The sequence below is a fragment of the Myotis myotis genome, unplaced genomic scaffold, assembly GCF_014108235.1.
Source record: "Myotis myotis isolate mMyoMyo1 unplaced genomic scaffold, mMyoMyo1.p scaffold_m19_p_12, whole genome shotgun sequence".
NCBI lineage: Eukaryota > Metazoa > Chordata > Mammalia > Chiroptera > Vespertilionidae > Myotis > Myotis myotis.
In genome coordinates this window covers 1,438,363-1,465,833 of record NW_023416316.1, presented here as the reverse complement: position 1 = coordinate 1,465,833, position 27,471 = coordinate 1,438,363, and the positions used below count along the sequence as shown (strand labels likewise).

The 27,471-nt window shown below is 61.7% G+C and overlaps 1 protein-coding gene across 1 annotated transcript in view; it reads left to right on the top strand.

Moving 5' to 3' along the window:
• Positions 1 to 27,471, top strand: part of CFAP77 (cilia and flagella associated protein 77) — an 87,061-nt gene that overhangs the window by 42,329 nt on the left and 17,261 nt on the right. Inside the window, exons 2-5 of the mRNA XM_036331511.1 lie at positions 4,807 to 4,906; positions 5,489 to 5,717; positions 21,083 to 21,188; positions 23,339 to 23,440. Coding sequence (XP_036187404.1) covers positions 4,807 to 4,906; positions 5,489 to 5,717; positions 21,083 to 21,188; positions 23,339 to 23,440 — 537 coding nt within the window. The remainder of the gene's footprint in view (positions 1 to 4,806; positions 4,907 to 5,488; positions 5,718 to 21,082; positions 21,189 to 23,338; positions 23,441 to 27,471) is intronic.

Genomic DNA, 27,471 nt, shown 5'->3' with positions numbered 1-27,471 from the left:
TTAAAAAGATGCCCAGGTGCTTCTAATGTGCAGCCCAGGTTGAGAACCGCTGCTGTAGACGCTGGGCTGGGGGGTAATGAGCTGCCAGGAAGTGAGGTTCCTGCCTGGAGGCGGGTCCAGAACACAGGCCTGGAGCCCCCGACAGAAAGCCCGGCTTCGGAGGGGCCCCGGCCTGTCTGTCCAGCGGGGCCCCAGCCCAGGCATCAGGAACAAAGCCACCCGGTGCCGCCCATTCCTGCCTCTTCGGTGGCTCACGGGGACTGGTTGACAGTTTTTTACAGTATAGAGAGTGGAAGAGAATTAGACTTGAGTCGCAAGGCCTGGTCGCTTGCTTTGAAGTTGTCCCAGGAAAATGGGTCGTGGCGAGGCTCCAGGGCCAGGGGCCCGCCTTCCGGAGCCGCGGTGACTGCGGACGAGGCAGCCCCCATGGTCTCCACGCTGGCCACCAGCTGCTCCGACGGGACTTCCGGGCCGGGGCCTGGCTCCCACTTGGGTGTCGGGGCCTGGCCTTCCCTCGGGGGCTTGGAGGCCGCTTCCGTGCAGAAGGAGCCCAGAGAATCCCCGGCCCCTGGGGACGCGGGCAGAGATGGTTTTAATTAGAGCTGAGAGCTGGGAACGCAGGCGGAGGGATGACATCTTAATGAGGCTTAATGAAGCTGTCTGCTGATGGGGACAGCTGTCACCCAGAGCCGCATCCCAGCCAAGCCGGTGACGGGAAGCTCGGAGGCAGGCCCAGGGTGGGAGCTGCAGAGGAGGGCGGGTGGTCGGGCCCAACGCCGGGACTTCTCTCCACATTCGGCTCTTGAGGCTCACACCCCCGTGACAAGGGCCGGGCCGGGGCCCCCGTCTGCGTCGCTTCCATATCTCAGGGCCCCTCGGTGCGAGGCGTGCCTCTCGGAAGACCTGGAGGGTTTGCCGGAGGCGCCTTACACTCAGCCACAAGCAGGAGAAGCAGGAGTTGAGGTGCATTGGTCTGCGACCTCTCTGAGCCTCGACGTCCCCATCCGTCCTGGGGGACAGCGTGCTCCCCCCGAGAGCTGTCGTGAGGGGCTGCTGTGGGGGGAGCACTGAGCTGTGGTGTCTGAGCCGAGTCGAACCCCACGATGTTTCCTGAAGCGACAGCCATCTCCTTAACCCCCCGCCCACTCACCGAGGAGCAGACCTCGCCAGGGGCAGAGCCTGCTTCTCGCCAACTTCTTGGGGCATCTCTTGTCTCCCCGGCGACACCCCATCTGGAAAGGTCAGAGGGGAGGAGTGAAACCCTTCCATTCTCAGGGACTTCCAGGCGGGCCCCTCCCTCCCAGGCTCAGGACGCAGCCCGGAGACCTCTGGGAGCCGAGTTGACTTGTTTGCCGCTGTGGTTTCTGTCACTGTGTGTGGGCAGCCCTTGTCTGAAGGTGGGTCTCCCGCTTGGCCATTGCCCTTCAGATGTATGACTGCCAATCCCAGTGAACGGGTGTGAAGGGCACCCACCTGGGGTCGGGAAGCCACAGGACTGCGCCCCTGAGCCTCCTGGAGCAGCTTCAGCCACTGTCCCCGCCCCAAGAGGACCCGGGCTCCGGACTCCTCACCAGAGAGCCGTGCTGCGCGTGGGTGTGAGGGCCCCGTGGGCTGGGTATAGCTGTGCCCTCTCTCTCCTTGGTGGCCTGTGTTGTTTGGCCGCGGCCCTCTGGGCATTAGGGCCAGAGAGCTCACTGGGTGGGGCTGTCTCCTGCGCCCTGAGGTGTTTAGCAGCTGCCCTGGCCCCACCCCAGATGGAGGGGAGTAGTCCCTCCCAACCCCAAATGTCTCCGGAAAGGACTGCATGTCCTGGGGGGCAGGGGGCAAAATCACCCCCAGCTGGGAACCACTGCTGTAGGGCGCTCTATGGAATAAGTATGGTTTCCTTGCCCGGGCTGGTGTTTAGGGTTGCTTCCGGGACGTGGCTATCACATAGCGTGGTGTGTGCGCATTTGCAGCCAGAGCTTTGGGTGGACGGGGCGCTCGTTGCTGTTGGGGGCCAGGAGGGTGTTATCAGGCTGACATACGTTCAGCTTTAGCAGACGCGGCTCAACAGTTTCCCACGGTGGCCGCACCAGTTCACACACCACCGAGGGGGTGAGCGCTCCAGTCGCTTCACACCCCCAGCGACAGCACCGAGGCTGAGCACCTTAACCCGTGGGTCTTGGCGGCTTGGACGTCCTGTTAATGATATGCCTATTCAACTCTTTTGCTCATTTTTCTACAGGATCTGCTGCCTTTTTCTTATTGATTTGTAGCAGCTCTTTATATATGATGGATACGAGTCTTTCGTCAGGTCCATGTATTGCAAGTATCTTGTCTCACTCTAGGGCCTACAAGTTTTTAGAGCTGGAGGCAATCTGTTCCGATGTCCTCTTTGCAAGAAGATGAATTTCATGAGGGCAGGGGCTATGCCTCTTCTTTGTTTACCTTCAAACTCTGGCACAGGGCTTGGCCCGGAGTAGGCAGAAAACAAATGTTTGTGGAGTAAAAGATGAGTGGGCCTCCCAGGGGGTGATCTTTGCAGCCTGAGGCTCCAATGCACGCCGGCAGCTGTTGGTTCCAGAAAAAGAGCGTGGAGAGTGAGGCGCCCGCCTCTTCCCCACCCCTCTGCCCGCCCGGAGTGGCAGCCAGCTCCCGAGTCTGCCTGTGGATCCTCTGCCAGCTGGACGCCTGCCCACCTGCACCTGCCCAGAGGGGGCCTCGCCCAGAGAAGTCACATTTTAATTAACTTCCCGGCAGTCATCAGAGAGGCCAGATCATTTTCATAAACAAATGAGAAGCCAGAGCTTCGTCTGCAGCTCAGAGGGAGTCACGTGGGAGGAATTCAAACAAACCAGCTCGCAGAGGCCCGAGCACCCGGCACCCGGCACCCGGCACCCGGCACCGCCTGGAACGCCGGACCCCGGGGCGCTCCAGGAAGGTCAGGGCCGGGGTTTGAGGGGGAAGGAAGAGGGAGAAACGTAGCAGGTTCTGTATGAAACAGAACCGACAGCTTCCAAGCAGGCCTTTCACTCACTCATTCATTCATTCATTCACTCCCCCTCCTATGTCCTCGCATCCACTGTGCTGGGCCCTGGAAAGGAAGGTGAAAATAAAGACCGACGGGGGCAGCTGGGAGCCTCTGTCCCTTCTGCTCAATGTTGCTGTGAACCTACAACTTCTCTAAAAATTACTGTCTATTTTTAAAAAATTGTTTTTATTTAACTTTAAAATCCTATAGAATCAAAGCCTAATATGCTGTGTCCAGTCGTCCGGTCAGCCGTTCAACCAATTCATGTGTAATATGCTCAACTGCTCGCTATGACATGCACTGACCACCAGGGGGCAGATGCTCCCACCAGTAGGTTAGCTTGCTGCTGGAGTCCGCTGATCAGGGACTGAGCGAGACGGGCTGGACACACCTTGGAGCCCTCTTTCAGCCCCTCCCCAGCTGGCCAACCTCCCTGATCCTGATCGTGCACTGGTGGGGTCCCTCAGCCAGGCCTGCGCCCTCTCGCAATCCAGGACCCCTCGGGGGATGTCAGAGAGCCGGTTTCGGCCTGATCCCGCAGGCCAGGCAGAGGGACCCCACTGGTGCACAAATTCGTGGACCAGGCCTCTAGTAAGTCAATGAAGACTGAGCTCACAGTCTACCAGGGGAGACAGACATTAAACTGATTACCACACAATCCGTGACTTGCTTACACTACCTTGTGATTGTTAATGGCTTTACTGTGATATGATCCACACACCACACAACTCGCCCATTTAAAGCTACAACCCAAAGGCTTTCAGCCTGTTCGCAGAATTGTGCATAGAAACGCAGGTCAGTTCAGTTCTGAGCCCCAAACAAGCAGAACAGACAGCGAAAGTTACCGGGGCCCAGGGAGGGAGCGGCTGCTGTGAGTGCCAGGGGTGCAGAGAGCTGAAGGAGGAGGACAGTAGAGGGTGGGCCAGGAGCAAAGGGCATTCCGGGAGGCTGGGCACCTGCAGAGCCTCGGGGAGGGGAGTGAGCTAGCCCCCCTAAACTGCGGGGCGTCTGGGGGGGGGTCTGGGAGGTGAAGCTGCAGGGATGGGTGGGTTGGAGGGTGCAGGGCCCGGACTGCCAGCTCCAGGGAGGCGTTAATTCCAGAGTGACGAGCCACACAGGGGTCCCGACCACCTCCCTACGCACTCAGGTCCCCGGGAGCCAGGGAGGTGGGACCGAGATGAGCTGGAAGGAGAGAGCGCGAGGGAGGAGAGGAGCCTGAGACACCGAGGACATTGAACTGCTGTACTAAACTGCCTCTGGACCAGGGGACCCGGCAGGGACGATGGTGCTGAGGGCGAGGATGGCGCTCTGAGCGTGCAGGACAGGGCCCTGGCCTCGGGGCGCCGCGGGGGGCAGTGTGGCCAGTGGCCCGGGCCGGACACGGTGCCTGAGGTCAATGTGGCTGAGAATGCACCGGTAACGGGTAACGTCTTTCCCACAAACCCCTTCGGGGCTCGGGGAGGAGGTCTCTAGAGACCCAGGGAGGGAGGGTAGTTGCCCAGTCCAGTGCCCAAGGGTGACAGGGGCGTGGCACTGGGAGGAAGGAAGCGTCAGGGAGGAAAGATGCCCGTCCCCGACGGGGCTCCTGGGGAGTCTCTGTGAAAAGGGCCCCATCTCAGCTGCAGGACCCCGAGTGCAGCCGCTCACCGCTCACGGCAGGGACTGCGCCCGCGCCCCCAGGGCCCTGAGGCTGCCCACGGGAGCGGGGCCCGCGGGCGTCGGGGACTCCTGCGGAACATGTTAGAGCAGCGGGTCCGAGACCGGCCTCACCTCCGCTCTCTGTGCCCCCGCAGGCTGAGCTCGGGAAGCCCCGGGAGCAGAGCTGCAGCCTCCCCGGCATCGACTTCAACTACGGGCTCTACGTCCGCGGGCTGGACGGCGGGGTCCCCGAAGGTGAGCGAGCACATAGGGGCTGGACAGCGGGGTCCCCGAAGGTGAGCGAGCACATAGGGGCTGGACAGCGGGGTCCCCGAAGGTGAGAGAGCACATAGGGGGCTGGACAGAGGGGTCCCTGAAGGTGAGAGAGCACATAGGGGGCTGGACAGAGGGGTCCCCGAAGGTGAGAGAGCATGTTTGGAGCCGGAGCGCTCGCCCTGGGCCACTGCTGGGAAATGAGCTGGGAAATGGGCTTGCAGCCTCGATCTGGGGGATCCCACGGTCTGGGCGTGGGGCGGGGGAGGGGGCGGCGAAGGACCAAGCAGGGAAATAGGAAGGAGTCAGCCTGGGTTTAAGCTGTGAGCTTGGGTAGGTTCAGGACTGATCCTGATTACCCAAAGGACACCCAGGCCTGGCCACCCAGCTGCAGGCAGGGTGCTCACCGCCCGCCGGGATCTTGGGAATCCCCACTCTCCCAGCCCCCCCTCCCCCGGGAGCAGCAGGCTGGTGGCAGCAGGCTCCGGGACCAGCAGGCACAGGACTGAGTGGCTGTGCCTCCCCGCTGACCTCCGGCCGGGACCGGTCTCTCCCTGCCCTCAGCCATCGGACACTGGAACGTGTTTAAGCCGCAGCCCACCCGCCACCAGGAGCTGAACCGGGATTACATTGCCACGAATCGAGGGGCGGTGAAGGCGGGCCTGGTGACCGCCCGGGAGACGCTCCTGTACAAGCAGCTCAACGACTTCCGCGTCAGCAGCAAGGACAACCGGCGCTACAGGAAGGAGCCCACCATCATCCCTCCAAACATGACCTTTGGGGTCCAGTCCCGGTAAGGCTGGCCGCGGGCTCCCTCCCTCAGTGACTAAATTAGGGACTTAGGTGGGCACTTGACTCTTGGCTCCAGGGAGGGGCAAGCGAGTGGCAAGGGTGGGTCAGAGGCCCGCCGGGGGCCCAGGTCCCAGCCCCGGCAGCACGAGGTTCTGTAGAGCAGAATGGCGTTGTATGTCACCAATCTCAATCAAGCTGCCCTGATATGTTTTTAAAGGGAAATTCATTGGCTCACATGGTAGAGGTAGGGCTTCAGGCACAGCTGGATCTAGGTGCCCAGGTGACAGTATTTGTTGTGTCTCTCCGAGCCTTGACTTCTTCCCGGTTTGGGCTCCATTCTCTTACAGCGTCTTCCTCCTGTGGCAGAAGAGCCAGGATCAGTCCCATCCTAGTCTCCTAGTGGCCCCCGGGGGAAGGGGGTGGGGATTACAAAAGTCTGGAGATTAAGATTCTTTGGTTCAACTTGGGACCCTGTTGATCCCTGAAGGAGATTTGTGAGGTTTGTGAAATACACGGACTGGCCAGTCCTGGGTCACATGTCCGCCTCTGAGCCAATCACTGAGGCCAGCAGATTCTGACGCTCGGATTGGCCAGGCCCGATCCCTTGCCCCTCCCTGGAGGGGGCTTGGTTGGAATCAGTCCCCACCATCCACAGGGGCTCACGGTGGGAAAGATGGAGAAGTGGGGGTTCTGTCCCCAGAAGGGGGAGAGCAGAGCCAGGCAGCGGGCACCACCAGCAGGTGCCCCTGCAGCAGGCTGCCTGCCCCACACAGCACAGCCCATCGCCAGCACAAAGCCACTGAAAGCCGCACAAATAAAGGGGAGCAGCCTCAGCCGCAGCACCTGGCCAGGGCACGCACCCCCCCAGCCGCCCCTTACCCCCCAGACACACACACACCTGTGACTGAAAAGCCAGTACCTGGCCCACCTGCGTGGCCGGGCCCTGCTTTGCCCACAATCAAGGGCGTTGACAATCTACTTTTGTTTGTTTATTTGTTTTCGAATCGTTTTTTACTGTGGTAAAATAGACTTAAGACTTACCATTTTTAAGAGCACAATTCCGTGGCGTTAAAGTACATTCACACTGTTGTGCAACCACCACCCCCATCGTCCACAGAACTCCTCGTCGTGCAAATCTGAAACCCACTAAACTCACCGCTGTCCCTCCGTCCCCTCGGCCCCAGCCAGCGCTCTGCCTCCTGCCGCTGTGCAGGCGACAGGGCGGCTGCCGCGCCCAGTGGGACCGCGCGGTATCTGTCCTGCGCGTCCGGCCTTTTCACCGACCACAGCGGCCTCTCGGTTCCTCCATGTTTAGCAGGTGTCGGGATCCCCTTCTTTCCAAAGCCGAATGACGCTCCATTGTGTGTAGGGACCTCCTTTAGTTTATCCGTTTACCCTGACGGACGGGGGCCGCGCCCACCCTTGCCTGTGGGCAGTGCCCAGTGACCGTGGTGTGCAGACCCCTGTCAGCCCCTCTGGGCACATCCCCAGCAGGGCCGTCGCCGGCTCCCGTGGGAATTCTGTTTAGTTTCCGCAGCGCATGCCACCGGCCTCCTCTCGCCGCCGTCCGCGCTGAAGCCGGCGTGTCCGCCACAGTCCCGCTCAGCGCGTCCCCAGCCTCCTGCCGGCCGCGGCCTCGCCGCTCGCACCGGAAATGCCTGTCCAGTCACCGGCCCCCAGAACCCGGAATCTGACCCGGAGAAGAGGGGAGGCCACCGCCGTCTGCACACCGTCCTTCCCCCACTTTTACAATGAGGCCCCCGCCAGGCCCGCCAACACGGGGCGTCTCCCGGCCCCCGCCCGTCCTCCTGCGGCCGCAGCACGCGTGCCCTCCTTGCCCTTTGCCGCACACACAGTCCCCTCTGGGCACCGACCCCTAGACTGTCCGCGCTGGTCACCGGCCTCTCAGACAGCCTGGCGTCCGGGGGCTGCCCCCGCCGGGTCCGCCTGGGCTCCGGTCCCAGCGTTGTCCCCGACTCTCCTTCCTTCCTGGATCCCGTGTCCTCATCGGGAAAGAGGACGTTACCGTGGTAACTGGGCGTCCAGGGACTCTCGGTCCGTTTCATTTCATCGCCACTGGAACCCTGTGCAGGAGGCGGCAGGGCCGAGGCGGGGAGGGGTTGCTGGACCTTCTCAAGTTCACACAACTTCCTCACAGCAGGGCTCGGCCTGGGTTCTCTACCTGGAGTGTTTATATTTTAAAATATCCCATATTAAAGTGTGCAGACATTAGCGGTCACCTGGCTCAGAGCCCTTATTGAAAACAGGAAAACAGCAGCTCCGAGAGGTGAAGAGACTTGCCCAAGGTCACAGGCCAGACAGGAGCCACTCTGGAGCCAGGCGGGCGGACTCCCTGTTCAGTGCTCGCTCTCCCACCCCCTTGGGACTGAGGTGAAGAGTCAACACCCAGCTTCGGGGCCTGGGGCTCCGTTTTCCTACGTGCGCCGGCAGAGCTTACGGTTTCTGGGCTCAGAAAGGACATCCATTACTGTCCGCTCTCAACATAAAAGCCTTAAATCGCTGCAAACCCCAGCGGCCACAATCCCAGCGAAGGACGTGATGGAGTGCCGGCCAGATCTCCCTCGATGGTAAATGGGCTTTGCATATGCAAATTGAATGGATTTTAAAATGGTATTTAATGACAATTTTCGTAGCAGACGTTAACATTAATTGCACAAAAATGAAAATGCTGCATTAGGTTGCTGTTAGCAGCAAATATCGCGGCCATAAAGCTTTATCTTTATCAACGGCGGCCCTTTCGGAAGTGACAGGGCCGCTCAGCAAATTGCAAGCAAAAGGGCTTTTATGGAACAAAAATAGCCCCCAAAGCAGGCCCGAATCAGCATCAATTTCACTTTATTTTTCCGTAAATGGGGGTTAAATGGCTGTCGGGAAAGCTTTTACTGAGATGCCCAACCTGCCCGCACGCCCCTCAGCCGTACAGCAGACGCAGGGCGCAGTTAAAAAATCCCACCCCACCCCCACCCCCGTAACGGGGCTATTACTTTAAAGTTATGGGGCCGAGGCCCGTTCTCCAAGGATCACCTTTTATAAGCCGCGATTGTGTTTCTTTATTTTATTTTAATTTTTATTTTTTTAAATTATTTTATTGATTTTTTACAGAGAGGAAAGGAGAGAGATAGAGAGTTAGAAACATCCATCAGCCGCCTCCTGCACATCTCCCACTGGGGATGTGCCCGCAGCCCAGGTACATGCCCCTGACCGGAATCGAACCCGGGACCCCTCAGTCCGCAGGCCGACGCCCTATCCACTGAGCCAGACCGGTTTCGGCCACGTTTCTTTATTTTAAAAGCGTTTAAAGCCAAACCCGATCACACTCGCCTACCCGAGGAGTTGTTGGGGAGACTTGGTCCAATGAACACGTAAAGAAACAAATGAGTGCCGTCCACTCACAACTACAGAGATGTGAGAAAATAACAGTAAGCCCCACCTTACACTCCACACAGGCCCAGCTCGCCGGAAGCCAGGGCTGCCGGGAGCGGGGGGCGGGGCGTGCAGGGTCAGATGCTGACCAGGCTTCTTCCCCCGCCCCCGATGGCCAATCCTCCTGCCCTTCATATCGTCCTCGATGGACAACATAAACGGATGGGAGGGGCCACACACGCCTCACCTGCCCCTCCGCCTCCCAGCACCGATGGGACCCCAGCCTTTGCAGCGAGCCGATCTGGCTCCCAGGCCACACCTGCGGGTCACAGAGGGCCGCTCACGGGGACAGGTGCACTGAACCCACCAGCCTCTGGGCTGAAAGGAAGTGGGGACCCGGCTCGTATCTGGAAAAGGGGGCCCGGGTCGGCAGGCCAACCACACAGATGCCTGTTTGGCCCCGGGCAGTCGCTTTTTTAAAAAATGAAACGAGTCGCCACATTTTAGAAGCCAGGAGATTTCCTACCGACACCTGGACTTCCTGGTTCTCTTAAGAAGTCAGAAGCCCCGGCACCTGGGTGGGCACTGCTGCCCAGCCCCACCCAGCTGCCCTCTCACTTCCATCATCGCCTGGGCCGCCGGGCACCGAGCCTGCAGCCGCTGGTGCTCCTGGTCACCGCCATCCCTCAGCGACTGCTGCCTCTGTCCGTCCTCTGATGGTGTCGAGGCGCCCCTGACGGAAGCAGCCGTGACGGACCTTCCATGCAGCAGGCGTTTCGCACGCGTGGTCCCCTCGGGCAGGGATCACAGGCCAGGACAGGGAGGGGACACCGGGCTGAGGCTGGGTGCGTGCCGTCGGCTGGCTGCTGGGAGGACCACGCCTCTGGCACCAGGCAGCTGGGAGAAGCCCGGGGGCGCTGGCGACCGTGTCCCCGTCAAACCTCAGAGTTCAAGTCGGGGAGGAATTTTCAATTTTCATTCCCAGAGGGTGAGGCCGTAGCCCAGACCGCAAAGCATGCTGGGACCCAAGGTTTATAAACAGATATGTCCGGAGGCCAGGCATGTAGCTATTAAAGAGGCACTTAATTATTGATGCATTGTAACAAGTGTTTGCAAATGTTCACATGCCCTCGGCACATCTTAATTGTGACTGCTCCTAATTGGCCCAGCGTTGTCCATTATGATGAGTCAGGGATGGGGGCGGGGGGGGGTTAGCGGGGGACAGCGAGAGCTGGGCAGCAGCTGGTGCTCCTGGCAGATTCTGGATGCCCAGGGTTCTGCCACCGCCCTGCCCAGAGCCTCATGCCACACGTAAGGCGAGGATGCTACCGGGGGACCCATCCCTCAGTGCCCGACAGGAGCCGGCTGGAAGGTGGTGGCGCCCACTTTGAACTAAAGTGGCAACTGTGTGTTATCGTTACTATTACATGTCAGACAGCGAGCTGAGCACTGGATGCCGCCTCTCCTTAAATACTCTGAGCAGCCCAGCGAGTGCGAGCCTGGAATCTCGCATCCCCTTTACAGGAGGAGACAGGGGGTCAGAGGGGAGGCCATTTGGCCCTGGCTGCTCTGCATCGTGGGGCCCGGTCTGATCCGATCTGATCTGCCTGCCTCGCCCACACAAGGATGGAGGTGCCCGGGACGGACGCTGCCTGCGTTTACTGGAGAGGGGCGGAGGCAGACTGTCTGGATGCTGTGGAAAGCCGTCCTGTCGTTTCTCTGAAAGCCTTTAACCGCGATCCTGCGCCCAGAAACTCCACACCCTGGGCTCCAGGCCGGCTTCTGCTCTCCCAGCGGCCTTGGGATCTGAATATGACGCCGGGGCAGTTCACCCACCAATGAGTCCAGTCTAGATCCGTCCAGTCCTGGTGCTGGAAGCGTTCAGACCACAGGAAAGTGAGAAACACAGAGAGGGAGGAGCCGCTGCCAGCCAGCCGTCCGCGTGCGCTCTGTCCGCCCGGCTTTCAGACGCCGACGGCCCGGCACTGACTGTGAAGGACGAGGGTTCCACGGGCTGTTAAAAAACGCCGGTGCCCGACGCGTTTGAATCTCTCTGCCAAACTGATTTATTTTACGAGTTGACAGTGGGCCCATCCATCACTCCGGAGCCGCCGGCCAAACTCCAAGGCGCCCCCCAAACGCCTGTAAAATGCTAACCAGCCCCTTCCCAGGCAGCTGTCTCAGAGACTGGGGGTTGTTCCTGAATGGGGAGGCCTGCACCCCGGCTGAATGAACCCGGGCTGACCGCAAGGGGGAGCCCGCGGGCCTAGCAAAGACCCCTCACCTCTCCTGCCCCACACCCTGTCTGCTGGAAGCGCTGACAGCAACCATTGTTAACTAAGACGCCCACCCCCAACCCCCCTACCCCCGACTAACGGTGGTGGGACTTACAGTTTTTCAACGTTACATTCGCGCAAAAGCAATATGCGTTCGGTAGAAACTGCTTTGAAATTTGATCTTTCCTTGTGCCCCTGGGGAGGCAGTGATCACAGGTGAACAGCTGACCTCTGAACAGCCCTGTGAGTGCCTTTCCACGTAAGGTATTTCCACTGGCGGTGGCGTTACACAGCCCCATCCACCGTGCGTCGGGAGCATCTGCCGCTCTCTGCTTTACGCCCGTCCGCTCCACCGGACCCCAGGTCCTGGAGGACAGGGCCATCGCTATGTCACCGGGTTCTCAGACACAGTAGGCACGCAGTAAATGTTTGTTGGGGAGGAATATGGCCCAGGGCCCCTTAAGGCTTTGAGGCAGTTGTTGAAAGTGAAGAGACCGCCCCTCTGAGACCCAGCGAGGAGACGGGGAAGCCAGGAGTCCTGTGTCATTGCACAGGCTCTGCTGTGTTCCCCTGTAGCTGCCGCTATGGATCAGCCTGTGGGCCTGGTGAGGCCGCCTCAGAGAATGAATGAATGTGTCCTTTGGCCAAATTAATAGAGGTAGCGAGTCCAGAGCAAGGGAGGTGACCTTCCCACTCAATTCTGCTGCTTAGGTCACATTTGTAACATCAAGTAAAAAAAAAAAAAAAAAAAAGGCGGGACATCGTCCATTTGGGGAAGGCCCATAAACAGGAGAGGGGATACACCAGGATGGTGGACGGGATGGGGGGAGGGATCCCACAAGCCAGGCCCTGGGAGAGGGAGCCACGGCTTCTCCCAGCCCGTCCACCATGGAGCGGCCCAGCAGCAGGATGGCATCCACAATGACAGCCACAGGGATCCACAGCCGGCGCCAGTGAGCACGTGGTGGGGGCCTCGCTCTCCACAGAGTAACCCAGCCCCTCATCTAACCATGGGGAAACCGAGGCACGGGGAAGCGTGGGGCTCAGGTCCACGCAGTTCACGCCAGGACCTTCGCACTTAGTGCCCAGAACAGACTCTTACAGGAGGTGGGGGTGTTGGCTGGCCCCCCTGGACCCACACATGCTGCCGGGCCGGGGCCTGGGACACCCCACTGGGTCCAATGGGGGCACGTCCTCCTCAGAGCCAGCTGCGTCCCTGGGCGGGACCTGGAGGGGGCTGTTAGGAGAAGCCCAGGCAGGGCCATGCCCTGGGGCAGGTGTGGGCAGGCCCTTCCTCCCTCCTGCCTGGAGCCCAGCCTCTCGGGGGCCTCCCGTCTCCCCAGCCTCCTGCTCGCTGCTGCCTCCCACGCAGCTCTGTGGCTGAGCCAGGGAGGAGAGATTTTTCATGTGCGGCTTCTCCCTCTCCGCTCGCCCGCGCCCAGACAGAGATTTATTCCCGCCCGAGGCTCCTGGCGCTCGGAGCAGGGAGGGCTCAGGGAGGCGCTGATGGCCCATAATGGATAGGGCCGCCGCTCCCCCGGGCCTGTCCCGCCCGAACCCCCTCATCCATCAGGAGCTGCGGGGCCGGGGTCAGCGCTAACGAGGCCCAGCCGCTCCCCCGCGGGGCCTCCCGGCGCAGCGCACAGGTTCCACGCCTGCTTTCGAATTTTCCAGCGCTGGGCCCGCCTGCCCGCCCGCCCGCCCGCCCGCCCGTCCGCCGGCCCGCCCGCCCGCGGTGGTGGGCAAAGCATGGGGCGTGGGCTCGGAGCTGCCCGGCTGCCCCTCTCCTCACCTCGCAGCCTTCAGTCTCGACACAAGTAGAGGAGTTGCTGGTTCTGCCCGTCCGGTGACACGGTGGCCCCGTGACATGGGGCACAGAGGAGCTGGCACTGCTGGGAGCCAGCCAGGCCCCCGGTACCTCGAGGCGGACACGTTGCCCCGGGCCCTGCTCCCACGCCCACTGACCGGACGGCAGAAGCGTTCTCGGGATGAGCGTGTCCTGCGAGGACCGGTTCAGACGGCGGCTCCGTTCAGCCGGCGCCCCGCGTTAGTTTTCATTAATCACATTTCCAGCTTCCCTTTCTTCCGCTCCCGCGCCGCAAGTCACGGTGCTCCATTCACATCTTCTCACGGGACCTTCAGAACAGCCCTCTCGGCGGCAACTCTCTTATCCCCATTTTACAGGCGGGGAAACTGAGGCCCAGGGGCGTTGTGCACAGCCACACGGCCCCATTTCTTACCTCCATCTGCGCCGCCTGTTCATTTGGTGCCCGCCTGTGCTGGGCGTTGTGCCGGGCGTTTGGCATACAGAGAGGAAACCACCTCAGATTCGTTATTTAACGATGGCGGCCCCGAGGGTCTCGTTACACGTTACACGCTGCCCCTCACGTCCTGGTGGAGGGGGGAGGGTGTGTGACCGGCCGCGTGGCGGCAGCCAGGGCGGGGCAGCGGGGCGCCTTCCCGAGGAGCAGACGCTGCCGCCGCCTTTCTCCTGTTTCACGAGGAAACTCGGGCAACGACAGGTCCCTGGACCCTCCGCTCGGGCTTAGCACGTTGCCCTCAGCCGCGGTGCTTCCCAGCCTTTTAGTAAAATTATTAAAGAAACAACAGATAAGAGCTCCAGCTCGAAGCCCTCCTCGCCCTCCCCGCCCGCGCCTGCCCTCTGCTCCGGGCCTCCTGAGTCGGCAGGCACAGGCTTCCCCCGGGTCCCGCGTGCTCTCCCGTTCGACGTCCCTAAACGATGTGTGTTGTTCGGTGTTTCCGACCATGTAAATCCCGTTGCATGGCGACTTGCTTTTTCTCTCCCAGCGATGGCAAATGTCACCCTAGTCAGCCGTCCCATCTCCCGCCGGTGCCCGCATCTCCGCTGCTGAGACCCGTGCTGTCCTGTGCCCCGTGACCTCCCTCCTGTGCGGGATCCCTCGGCCCCACCCCAGGGTGGCTGGGCTGCAGTGGCCTCCTCAGCTGATCTAGACGCTGGGGTTCTCATCCGGGCCCAGCACCTCCCTCCCGGGCAGGGACGCCCCACCGGCGACTCACCTTCCCAGGTGCCGGGATCCCGAGTGGCCCCCATGTCCATTGGGTCCGGCAAGCCTTCCCTGTCCAGAGGGGCTCAGGCCACAGCCAGCCGTGCCGGGGGAGGAGGGGGTGCGTGGGGAGAGCCCCCGGTTTCGGGCGCGAGCACCCCAGGTCAGGCGGAGCCCTCTCTAAGCCTCCCAGCTCTGCCACCACCCCTCGCCCTCCGCTGGACGCGTGCAGGGAACTGCTAATTGAATTCACCCTCGTGAAAAATGTTAACAAATTGCAAATGACCTCTTAGAGGAACTTAGAAGTCAGGAGTGTGCGCTCCTCAGCCTCCCGCCTCTGTCATTAGCTTGTATGTTGGCTCCACAAACAATTAAAAACGACCCACCAGCCCAGAGGTCCCTGTCTCTAATTAGCGCCGAGTCCTGCCAGGGCGGGAGGCCGCTCCCCACCGCCCCTTCCTCCTGCGAGTTGGAAAAGACAGGCCCTCGGGCCAAGGGGGGACAATTAAGGGAAAGGTGGGGGCGAGGGGGCTGCAGCTGTCCTTCGGGAGGAGGTGCAGCTCAGGGCTGGAACCCTCCAGGGCCCAGGGACCACGTGGGTCAGACTCTCCTCGGGAGGGGACACCCTGGTCAATGCAGATGCCTGGGCCCGTGAGTCAGAGTGTCCGCGGGTGGCGCCCCGGCACCTCTATGGCTCCTAAGCTCTCTGTGTGATTCTCGTTCGCCCTCAAGGCTGTGTCTCTGGCCTCAGCGTGCGGGGGGAGGGGAGGGCATCAAAATGCAATTTCTGATCCAGGCCGAGCCCCGGGGTCTCCCGGCTCCGGGCAGGGGGCCGCAGCCCGACTTCCCCAGCCCTGGGCACTCTGGTTTCCGTGAGTCCCTTCCTCCATTGAAAAAAAATTAGCTCAGCTGGCGGGGCTCAGGGGTTAAGCATCAACCTATGAACCAGGGGGTCACGGTTTGATTCCCGGGCAGGGCAGATGCCTGGGTTGCCGGCTTGGTCCCCGTAGGGGGTGTGCAGGAGACAGCCAATCAGTGATTCTCGCTCATCATTGATGTTTCTCCCCCTCCCTTCCTCTCTGAAATCAATAAAAATATAGTTTTTAAAAAGAAATAAACACACACACATGTACAAGTCAGTTGGGAACATCTGAATAAGAGGGGAGACTCTCAGTGTCACTATCCTGGATGTGATTTCACCCTTGAATTTCACAAGATGCTACCATGGGGGGAACAGATGTCACCACGGGCAGGGGTCCTGGGACCTCTGTTTTCTTTCTTATAACTGCACTAGAGGCCCGGTGCACAAAATTCATGCACTGGGTGTGTGTGTGTGGGGGGGGGGGTGTCCCTCAGTCGGGCCTGCGCCCTCTCACAGTCTGAGAGCCCTCTGGGGCTATCCGACTGATGGCTTAGGCTCTCTCCTAAGCCATCAGTCAGACATCATTAGTGCTGTTGTGGAGGTGGGAGAGGCTCCTGCCACCACCGCTGTACTCGCCAGCTGTGAGCCTGACTCAGGGTTTCTGGCTGAGCAGCGCTCCCCCTGTGGGAGCACACTGACCACCAGGGGGCAGCTCCTGCATTGAGCGTCTGCCCCCTGGTGGTCACTACACGTCATAGCAACCGGTCATTCTGCTGTTCGGTCAATTTGCATATTAGCCTTTTATCGTATAGGATGTGAAATCTGCAATGATCTCAATTACAATGTCAATGTAAAGAAAGCAAAATAATGATTTAACAGTGGCTTTGGTACTGTGTGGTCAACAGTAGTCAGAATTGCTCGGAAGAAAACACCGCTGCGTAACGTAGGGCACAAGCGCAGTGCTCAGCACACGGTCACGGAGGCCACCTGGCACGCCAACGGACAAGCCCATTCAGGAGGCCTCGGTCGTGGGCGGAGGGGAGGTGGCCCCAGCCTGAGGGGCACCTCTGGGTGCTGTCCGAGCACACGAGGGCACCCTCCCCAGGCCCCCTCGGTGAAGGAACCCATCCAGAGGGGCTGGGTCTTCGATGGGGCCCCTGTCGGGTGTCCGTCGTGATTTAGAACCCCAGGGGGAAGCCCAGCCCCCCAGCCTCCTCCCAAAGCAGACCCTCCACGGTCCACGGCGTGCTGTGAATGTCACACCAGCCGAGGAGACACGGCCCGTCCTGGTGGCCACTGTCCACTCCGCCGGCCCGGAGGCCGTGTGGGCGCCCGTGCCTCTCCCGCCCCCCGGGGCTGCCAGCACATTAGAGATGGATTTTAATTTCATTTTAACAAAATAGCTGTCTCCGCTGGAAGGAGCATCAAGCGTCAAGGAAGGGCCCGTCTGGAGCGGAGTGGCGTTGAACAGACCTCCGCGCTGTCATTGATTTTCCGGGAAGAAAAAAATCGCCTCCGGCTACTAAACCGAATTAGTAGTCACTGATGACCAATTATTTCAGCCGCCGTGAGCGGGGAGCCGCACTGAAATCCGGTTTGTCAGACCCAAGGCTGCCTCCTCCAACACCTTTCAACGCATGTGTACCTGAGTCCCTCAGAAGGTGCCCGCAGCTCCCCTGCTCCGCCAACTTCTCCGGCTCCACGAAGTTTTAATGAGCGGCTCAGATGAAGACGGGCTGCCATGAAAGGGGCCCCTCTAATCCACAGAGCGCGCTGCGGCAGCGCGGAGCCGCGCGGGCAAATCAGAGCTGTCAGCCCTCACCCCCGCGCGCACCAAGTGTCAGCCTAATGTTTGCAAATGATCATCTCCGGCCCCCTCGCTCCCCGGCGCCTGCGTCGGAGATCAGCCCTCGGTCTGGGGTATCAATCGCCAGGCAGCGAGATGGACTTGATGGAACTAATTTGAGGTTTCCTGCAGGCCTACCCCGAGCCGGCAGGCTTCACCTCGCGTCGTCCCGGCTTTGACACCGTTTTGCGGTGAGTGGGAATGTCAGGCTGGTGAGGAACTTTCCCGAGCCGTTCCTGCCAGGTTGTCAGCAAATAATTTGTCCGGGCCCTGCGCGGCAACCTCGCCGTCCCCCAGGCGGAGAGCCTGGGACCCCCAGGACGGGACCCCCAGGGCGTGGGGCCATCGGCTGCTCTGGGTCAAGGGCACATCGTCGGGGAAGTCCGGGGAAGTCAAATGTAGAAAATGACAACTTGACTCCACCGGCCGGCCGGGCCCAGAGCTGGGTCAGCGGCCGGGCCACTGGGACAAGCCACGGGGACCACTCAGACCCGGTTTGGGGTCCTGGCCCACAGGGGAGCCCAGTTTGGAGCCTGGATCCGCCCCCTTGGCTCCTCCCAGGCCACAAGCAAACCTCAGGCAAGTGGCTTCATTTCTCTGAGCCTCAGTTTCCCCATCTGAAAGCAGGAATGCTCGTCCTCGCTCTCAGAGTCATAAGGAGTCACCGAGACTGTAGCTGAAGTGTTCACCGTGGGCGCTCAGCCTTCAGTACTGCAAGGGCCAGGGCTGCAGGGCAACAAGCCCACAGGCTCCCAGTGAAAATGCAGCACGTCACTCACTGGCTGTGTGGTCTTGGGCAAGACACTGAACTTCTCTGGGCCTCTGATTTCTCATCTGTGAAATGGGCATATTCACATCTGTCTCTAGAGTTGTTGTCCTAAGGACAGAGGACGCAGCAGGAAGCCTGAGCTCTGACTATTATCGTTACGGCTGCTGCAGGCCCTGTGACCCCAGAGTGCAGGGAGCAAGCCCCTGGGAAGGTCTGGGGCCCCACCTGGGAGTGGCCCGGCCCCCTGGGTTTGGCCTCTAGCTGCAGCCGGCCTGCTGGCCTGTCCCCTTTGGTCTCTGCAGAAGTCAGTTGCACGTTCTCTCAGCTGCAGACACTGGTCTGAGGGGTGGGAGTTCAGGCCTTGCGCCTGGAGTGTGCTGTGTGACCCTGGGCCAGCCATTTGACCTCTCTGGGCTCCGGCTTCCCCGCACCGTTCCCACCTCATTTAGTGAGGATAAATAATTCAGAGCTTCCGTGTGAACCCCTCCAGCTCCTCCCAACAAAGCTATAACCGAGACCACGGGGCCTTCAGCCTGTGGCAAAAATCATTCGTTTTGGGGGTCGGGGAGGATGCCGTTCTGCATTATAAAGAACTGCCCTTCCCTTTTAAAAAACTGAACATGTTGTAAGGTAGCAGCCGGAAACAGCTGTGGGAGAAAACAGACCTGGCTCCTAAAGATGCATCCGGAGGAGCCAAGCACTCGGGGAAGATGCTGAACTCCCCGGTGCGGGGCAGGCAGGGCCCCCAGGCCCAGAGGCCAGCCGCCCTCCACCGCGGCTGCTGTGGAGAAAAGGGGGCGTCTGGTCTGATGTTCGCGGGGCTGGGCCTGGTGGGGTGGGCCTGGGGTGGGCTCTCGTCCTGACACTGAGTCTGGGGACCCAGATCCATCTCCCCATCCCTGGCTATGTGGCCCCAGCCAATCTCACGACTTTCAGACTTGATTTCTTTCTTCCTTTCTCCCTCTCCCCCTCCCCCTCTTTCTCTCTCTCTCTCTCTCTCCCTCTCTCTCTGCCTCTCTCTCTTTCAGCTTAGGCTTAGTCTAAGAGATGGGAGGCCATTGAGGGTGCTTTAAGAAGGGGTGCTATGGCCCGGCTGGCATAGCTTCCCCGTCAGGGCACATGCCCATGTTGCGGGCTTGATCCCCAGTGTGGGGCGTGCAGGAGGCAGCCAATCAATGATTCTCTCTCATCATTGATGTTTCTCTCTCTCTCTCCCTCTCCCTTCCTCTCTGAAATCAATAAAAATATATTTAAAAAGCCCTGGCTGGTTTGGCTCAGTGGATAGAGCGTTGACCTGAGGACTAAAGGGTCCCAGGTTTTATTCTGGCCAAGGGCACATGCCCAGGTTGTGGGCTCGATCCCCGCCCAGTGGGAGGCATGCAGGAGGCAGCCAACCAATGATTCTCATCATTGATGTTTCTATCTCTCTCCCTTCCTCTCTAAAATCAATAAAAAATATATATTACATATATATATATTTAAAAAAATGGGGGGGATGATGTGATCTGACCTACACCCCGAGTTCTCCCCAGGTCAGCAAGGCCCCCACATTAGTATCCAAGTTACAGAGCCAGGGCAGACCTGCCGGATGTCCCTGTGCGCCCCCCCCCCCCCCCAGGTTTGTCAGGAGCGCCTCCTGCCTCTGCCCAGGTAAGAAGGACCTTGGCCGGGGCGGGCACAGCGTCAGCAGGCTGCAGGATGGGGAGGGGAGGGGGCAGGCTCGCTGTGATGCCGGCCATGGGGGCTGGGAAGACAGGGTCTCAGCGAAGGCCTCTGGGGCAGATGTGGCCAGATCACCGTCCAGGGTCCCTGGAAAGCATGGCTGTAAATTAGGCGGCTGAGAAGCGTGGGGCAGGTAGTGATTAAGCAATAAAGTCCCCGCAGGGGCAAAGGGGCAGGACAGCAAAGCCCTGGGCGTGGCCTCTGAGCACCTCCTGTTTCTAAGCCGCTGCCCCTCCCTGCAAACAGGGACCCCTAAGGGTCCGCGTGGGGAGCGTCCGGACTTGTACGCTGACGTCGGGGCAGAGCCAGGCTGAGGGCTGGGGTCTGGGGTCCTAGCGGCACGACCTTGGGGTGGTTTGTCGTGTCTGTGAAGGAAGGTCACCGGTAATACAGGGCTCCCAACCTTTCCTGGGGCGCACCCACCTCTGAGCCTGTGGATCCTCCCCCCAGACAACGCCTGTGCACCCGCCCAGAAGTGCCGTCTGCCATTCACGGGATTCAGGAGGCTCGGGGTGACGGCTGGATCAGGCACCCCCAGATCCACTGACGGGGACGAGGCTCTGACACTGCCCTGGGGTCCTGGGCCCCGGAGAGCAGAGAGCGCGCCGCACGCTGCCTGGGCTCCTCCCGCTGTGGGGCGGTGTCCAGGCTGAGGCCCTGCGCTGAGCGTATGAGCTGCAAGCCGTTTCTACCAGTGTTTCCCAAAGTCTGCCCGAGGAACCCCTGGGGGTCCTGGGCCTGGCGTAACAAACAGCCACAAACTCGGTGTCTTAACACAACAGAAGCGCTGGAGGCCAGGGATGGGCAGGGCTGCCCCCCCTGGAGGCCACGGAGGGTCTTTCCCTGCCTCCCCCTTCCCGCTCCTGGGGGCCTGGGCTCCTGACGGGGGCTCCCACCTCTGCCGCCTCCTCACAGCACCCTCTCCCGACCCTGCGTCTCGCTTCCCTGCATCTCTCACAGGGACACTGCCACTGGGCCTGGGCCCACCCTGAACAGCACGCACACCATGCTTTCCCCCATCTTGCGATCGCTGACCTGCCCCCAACTGCAAAAGCCCTTTTCCCAGACCGTCCTGGCCACCAGGCTCCGGGTGGGACGGACATGGCCTGGGGGAGGCACCAGTCGCCCGCTCCGCCCCCCAGGAGCCCGGCCTGTACTGGTGACTAAGCTGTTCGGGCCGGGGGAAGGCAGGAAGGAGTGAATGGGGAGGACAGAGCTTTCTCCACTGCTTTCCTTTTTCTTTTTCTCTTTTTCGCTTTTTATGAAAAATTTCAAATGTGCACGAACGGAGAGCCAATAGGGCCAGACGCTCCTGGGGTGAACCCTCACCTCAGCCGCAACTGTCATCAGTGCTTGTGGGCGACCATGTGGGGCGCCTGCTCCTGGGGAGAGGGTTTCCCCGGAGCCCAGATGGCCAGTGGGTGGCCCCCAGAGGGCGGGTGGCCGGGGGAGGGTGCCTCACACGCCGGCCTCGCCCGCAGGCCTTCCACGCCCCTGTTCGACCTGCTGCAGCACCGGTACCAGAAGCTGTGGGTGCAGGAGCAGAAGGCCGCCCAGAAAGCCATCAAACTGGAGAAGAGGCAGAAGGTAAAGGCGGCCTCGCTCCCCAGTGGCTTAGCGTCGGGCGGCAGAGGCGGGAAGGGCTGGCCCCGCAAAGCTCAGCCCCGAGACTGAGCCCCGTGCACGCCTGTCCCGGGGGTGGCTGGGAGCCACGCTGAGCGTGGCCTGGCCCACAGGGCATTGTGGGAAGTTCGAGCTCCGGGGGGTCTTGTCAGGCTGAAGCCCCACCTAAGCCCCAAGAGTGGAGATTCTGCTGGACCCGGCCCCTGGCCTGTGTGCCTGGCGCAGGATTAGAACCCGGCTCTCGCTCGCGCGCTCTCGCTCTCTCTCTCTCTCTCTCTCTCACACACACACACACACACACACACACACACACACACACATACACACACATACACACCTACCTGCGGACTTTCCACCAAACCTCCGCACGGCCTCACACATCCAGAAATGAGATTTTTTAAACATAAATTTTTATTGGTTTCAGAGAGGAAGGGGGAGGGAGAGAGAGAAACATCAATGATGAGAGAGAATCATGGATCAGCTGCCTCCCACCAGGGATCCAGCCAGGACCCAGGCCTGTGCCCTGACCGGGAACCGAACCGTGACCTCCTGGTTCATAGATGGATGCTCAACCCCTGAGCCACGCCGGCCGGGCCGGAAATTAGATTTAAATTCAGTTCTGTACAGGCTGACTTGGCCTCACAGAAAACTGCGCCGTGTTATCTTCAAAGAAAAGGCTGAGAAGGCAGAAGGCCGAGACAGCCCGCCCGGGGGCGGGGCACAGGGAACACAAGTACAGTGGGGACTTGACTTACGAGTGTCCCGACTAACGAGTTTTTTGAGATACCAGCTGTCTCTCGGCCGATTTTTTGCATTGAGTTGATAGAGTAATTTGAGTTAACGAGCTCGGTCTCAAAACTAATTAAACTCATAAGTCAAGGCCCCACTGTATTGCACTCGAGGAGAGTGTCCTGTTCCCAACGAATGACTCGGCCCCTGAAAACACTTCCGGGGCCTCAGCTACGTCAGCTCATCGGCGCCTCTCAGAAGCCCAGGCTGGGGTGCGACCTGCTTCCCAGGGTGGACTTGGAGCTCAGAGCGGCGGTGCCCACGCAGGGACGGGGAGCGGGGAGGGACCTGGTCCAGCGTCGGCCAATTGCTGCGGCACGAGGCCGGAGACCCGCGCCGTCACTTAAAGCCAGACCCCTCCCTGCTCACGGGGCTGTATCGGTCTCATCAGAAGCAGGACTTTGGTGTCCCTGGCTCTTCCAATGCTCAGGACCCATGGCGTCCCCCCCACCACGTGGCCTGCGGGGAACAGGCCGGCGCACACCCCGTCTTCCCGCTGCCGTCGTCCTGCGCACCCCGCGGGGTTGGCACCTCACCAGGTCATCTCAGTCTGGTGCATTTTCAGATGAGAAAGCTGAGGCTCCGAGTGACTGAGTGAGTGGCCAAAGTGTCAGGAGAGCCAGGCTTTTCTGGATGGCGATCACGGGAACGCTCAGGGACAGGGGCCAGTGCCTGTGACGTCCTGGGGCCACAGGGGGCTATGGAAGAGTCTTCCCGGCTCCAGGAGAGGCACCCAGCGAGGCTCAGGGGCCCCAGGTCCCCCCAGGCGCACGGTGGAGGGAACCAAGGCCGCCCAGCCCCCTGCCGCTCCCGGCAGTCAGAGTCCCAGGCGCCAGCGCATTCCAGGGCAGTGCGGGTGCAGCCTTTTACAAGCAGCGGGTGTGAGAGGTGCGTCTTTAATTAGCAGCTGGTTACCGCAACTCAGAGCATGGCAAGTCCACGGAACCCCGAGCCTCCCCGGACCCACCTTCTGCTCTAGAGACGATCCGTGGGCAGTGCCCTCCTTTTCTCAGCAGAGCACCCCGTAAAGTAGCTAATGCGAGTGGCTCCACCCCAAGCACTGCTTGGGACCCGTGGAGAAGGGCTGGTTGCAGGGGGAAAGGTACCCTCTGGGCTGCGACGCCTCCGTCCTTGCCACCCGCCTGGCAGCTCGGCTTCTCTGAGCCACCAGGGGAGCCGCCAGGTGAGCAGCCAGGTGAGCGGCCAGGTGAGTGACCAGGGGAGCCGCCAGGGGAGCGGCCAGGTGAGTGACCAGGGGAGCCGCCAGGGGAGCCGCCAGGGGAGCCGCCAGGTGAGCGTCTGCCTCTGCGTTTCTCCGGCTGCAGGTGAGCCTCGGGAAGCTTTACGAGACCCGGAGCAGCCAGCTGAGGAAGTACAAGCCGCCCGTGAAGCTGGACGCCCTCTGGCACATGCCTCACTTCCAGAAGGTCAGGCTCGCTCCCTCCCGCACCGGGCGGCGCCCATCACCTCCCGGCCGGGATCCCCGTCCTCTAGACAGCCAGCTCTGTGGGCTCCCAGCCACCCAATAATACCCACGGCAGCGCTGCCAGCCCTGAGCGCATCCTCATGCCGGCCTGGCTCAGGGCACGACCTTATGCTGGTGAGGGCAGCCTCGGGCTGAACCCGGCCGTCTGACGGCTGAAGCCTGGGGTCTGTCCACGGGGCGGGCACTGTGGGTCAAACCCCCTCCACGGAGGGGGCCGTTCAAACACCACACCCTGCCCTAGAGACTTGGGGGCACAGACAGCTCCCCAGGGGGCATCCCTGGGAAGCAGAGCAAATGCCTCCAGCAGCCACCAGCTCCAGCCTCAGAACTGAGTGGGGTCCCTGCGGCCGCATGGCCCTGCCTCGGTGGCCAGACCGGCGTTCCCATAAGGAGGGGGCACTGTGCCGAGGAGGGAAACGGGGCGACCTGGGGACAGCAGCGTCGGGATGGGGGCAGACAGCGGCACGAAGCGGCATTCCCGGCCAGCCACGCCCGGCGCCGTGTCGGGCTAAACTGCAAGTTAGGCAGTGAAGGGGCGGGCGCCTCCCTGAGCCTAATGCAACCGAACCAGCTGCCGAGCTTCGCGAGAAGCCTGCCGGCCCCTTGACGCGGCCTCTCGTGTCCGCCCGCTGGCCTCTGTCAGCGCGTGTCACTGACCATTTGCCCGCCGCCTGTCCGCCGCCCGCCCCCGCGCACGGGAACGTGACCGGCCGTCGGAGGCCTGGAGCCGCCAAATCGCTGCTGTGCGGCGGGTCCTCCTTGGCACCAGATGCCCCGCGGCTCTCGGCCCCACAGCAGCGACTCCCACCCTCAGCCCTTCGTCTCTGATGTAGGTGATGGACCAGGAGGGCTCAGAGACCTCCCCCCTGCGGTGCAGGGAAAGCTTCCTCCTCCCCGGCCCCCCACCCCCCGGGGTCCCCGCGACTGTCCTGGGGCAGGGCTCCTGGCTCACTCGCCGCCTCCCTGCAGCGCAAACGCCGGTGCAGAAACAAACCAACAGCTTCTATGTTCAAAGGCGGAGGCTCGCCTGAGCCCTGCGGTCTCTCCCAGGCGTCTCTGCCGTTGGAAAGCGCTGCTGTGCGCACAGGAGCCGACGGCACCGCTCGCCTTCACTCGGCCCTGGCATTGTGCTGTCACCCGTGTGTGTGTCATACGAGTGTCCTGACCCTTGGGCAGAGTGCCAGGCTGGGCCCGGAACCCTGGGGCCCGGGACTGCAGGGCCCAGGCCACCCCCATCAAGCCGCAGACACCGCAGAAACCGCAGAAACCGCGAGGGAGAGAGTAGGGATGCCAGCCCCGGGCGAGAGGGTGCGCCTCATCTTGTCCGACTGCCCATGCGACTCTGGGAGCCACCTGGTACACCCAGCACAGACCCTGACCCAGATGCGGCCGCCACCGACGGGACACTCAGCCCCACCCCGCCCCCCGGAGGGAAGTAACACCCGCGAGAGGGCCTCTGAGCTTGCGCCGGCCCCGAGTGCTGGACGTGCGTGACCTGCAGACCTGAGGTCCCCGCTCTACTGCCGAGGAGACTGAGGCTCAGAGAGGCCGAGGGCCTGGCCCTGTGAGGAGGGGACCCGGGTTCAGTCTGGGGTGGCCTAAGCCTCTTCTCTCAGCCACTGAGCTGTGCTACCCCCTGGGGACCCCTTCCCTTCCCTCTCCCCCGGGCCCCACCCCCGCCAACCCCCTTCCCGGCACTGGTCCACACTGCAGCCAGCGCCCTACCTGCACCGTTACTGGTCCACGTCCATCTCCCCCAGCAAGTGTGAGCCCAGCGGGACCATGCCTGTCACGCCCCATCGCGTCCCCGAGCCCAGCACGGCCTGGCACCGAGCGGGCGGTCAGTGACCGTCTGTGGAAGGAAGGAGTGTAGGGGAGGAAGGAAGAGTGACAGTACGGCCCAGAGTGACAGAAAAATGCAGAAGCCTTTCACCGACCTGATGACACCCACCTTTTCCCAAAGCACACGCGCCAGCACCAGCGCCAGCGCCCCGGGGCACCGCCCGGGCCTGGACTCGGGAGGCCGGGCGGAGTCGGGCTGCCCGTCCACAGCGGCCTCGAGCGAGTGCCAGGCCCCAGGAGGCCCTTTTCTGGCCGCTGCCCTGTCCTGTCGCTGCTGATGCCCGCCCCGCCCCGGCCCCACTAGGAAAGGAGAAAGCCCTTCCAGAAAAGCGGAGCCCGTCAGGGTGATGGATGACCCGCACGGACCCTCCCCGCTCGCGAACAGATGTCGCTGCTGAACTCTGTCAGAAATAATTAAACGCCTTTCACAGGGAGACGCTGCGGCAGGCGCGGCCTCCCCCGGGCTGGTCTCGGCCTCGCAGGCTGGCTCCTACCCGCCCGCCCCGGGCCGCCCCTCGCCAGAGGGACAAGGAAAGGAGGCACGTGCCTCGGGGCGGTGAGCCCTCGGGCCGCGGGATCCGGCACACAGGCTCCCCATGGGCTCTGCCACCAGCAGTTCCACGAGTGGCCAGTGCCCCAGGGAGGATCAGCCAACAGCTGGCAAGTGGCCTAAATGCTGAGAGGTCTGGGCTGGCCGCCGAGCCTCTCTGGGCCTCAGTTTCCTCACCCGACAGCGAGGGGCAGGGCCAGCTCCCGATCTCTGCCCACCGAGGGCTCCAGGCCCCCAAGTCCACCGGTCAAGGAGCAAGAGGACGGGCACAGGGCTCTCGGAGGCGGCGGCCTGGAGCCAGCGTGCACGTCGGGGAACAGCTCCGATTCCCACGTGGGGGACGAAGGGTGTACTCGGCAGCCTCCACCCCGAGTGAAGGAGGGCTGGGCGGGCCGTCACCCTCTGTGCTGGTGGCCTGGCACTCACAGGCCTTCCACCAGATGTGCTGGGTCTTCCAGGCAGGGGGAGCGGCCGGGGAGGGAGGGGCGGCCGTGTCTGTGCGCGTGTGCATGTGCATGTGCATGTGCGTGTGCGTGTGCGTGTGCCTCCAGGGCCAGCCAGACCTGGGTCCCATGGCAGCCCCATCACCCCCAGCCGGTCTCAATCTTCCGGAGCACCTCTGCTCCAGGCCCCGTTCTCCGTGCCAACCAGGCTGCTTTGGGGCCACTGGCCGGGCAGATGGGCAGACAGGCAGACAGGGAACTGACAGGCACACGGCCAGACGGGAGAGTTTGGAGAACTGGTGTGAGTGTTTGCAGCCTTCAATGGAGGGGAGACACCAACCTTAGTTGTCAGCTCAAGCTTGGGGTGGGGACAATCGCCATAGCGATCACCCCATCACCACAGTCCTAGCTGGGGGGCCGGGGGGCACCTGTTCCCGGGCCCCTCCCAGGCCACCGCCCTGGCTAGCCTGGCAGCCCTCCCGTGGGCCTGTGGGGAGGCGGGATCATTAATAGCTCCGCCTTCTGCTCTCCAGAGTGACCCAGTGGGAAGCACACGTCCTACCGCCGCCTAATATTAAGCCAGGAAAAATAGATGCTTTATCCTCCGTCACCACAGGCAGCCAGTGACAACGGCCCGAAGACAAAGGGGCGAGCGCTCCAACTATTTGCGTGGTGCTGACCACAAGGATAGAAGGTTGGGTGCCACCCGTCAAGCGATGGCTCACATGCATGATGTTAAACAGACGCAGAGATGATCCGTGACGTTGTGGGATAGTGCACAGCCACGAAAATGACATCAGTCTGTGCTTACTAACGCGTTACTAACACAGCACTGACGTGTGTGCGTTTGGGTAGAGGCGGCTGCGCTGGTTACAGGTGTGAGCGCCCGAGGGCAGAGCCGGAGGAGGGGCCCCGGGGCCAGGGGCGGAGGGATTGGGGGGGGGGCGGGGAGGCTGAGTCCTACGTTCTCTGATGCTCCTTCTGCATTGAGTTTTCACAGTGAGTACGCGTAGCTTTTACAAAACAAGGCAGGCGATCTTCTTAAATGTTTTTAAAGGATGAGGACTCTCCCTCTTTCCCTCCCGCCCGGTGCTTGTCCCAGACAGCGAGCCCCCTTTTAGCCCAGTTCCCTCTGAC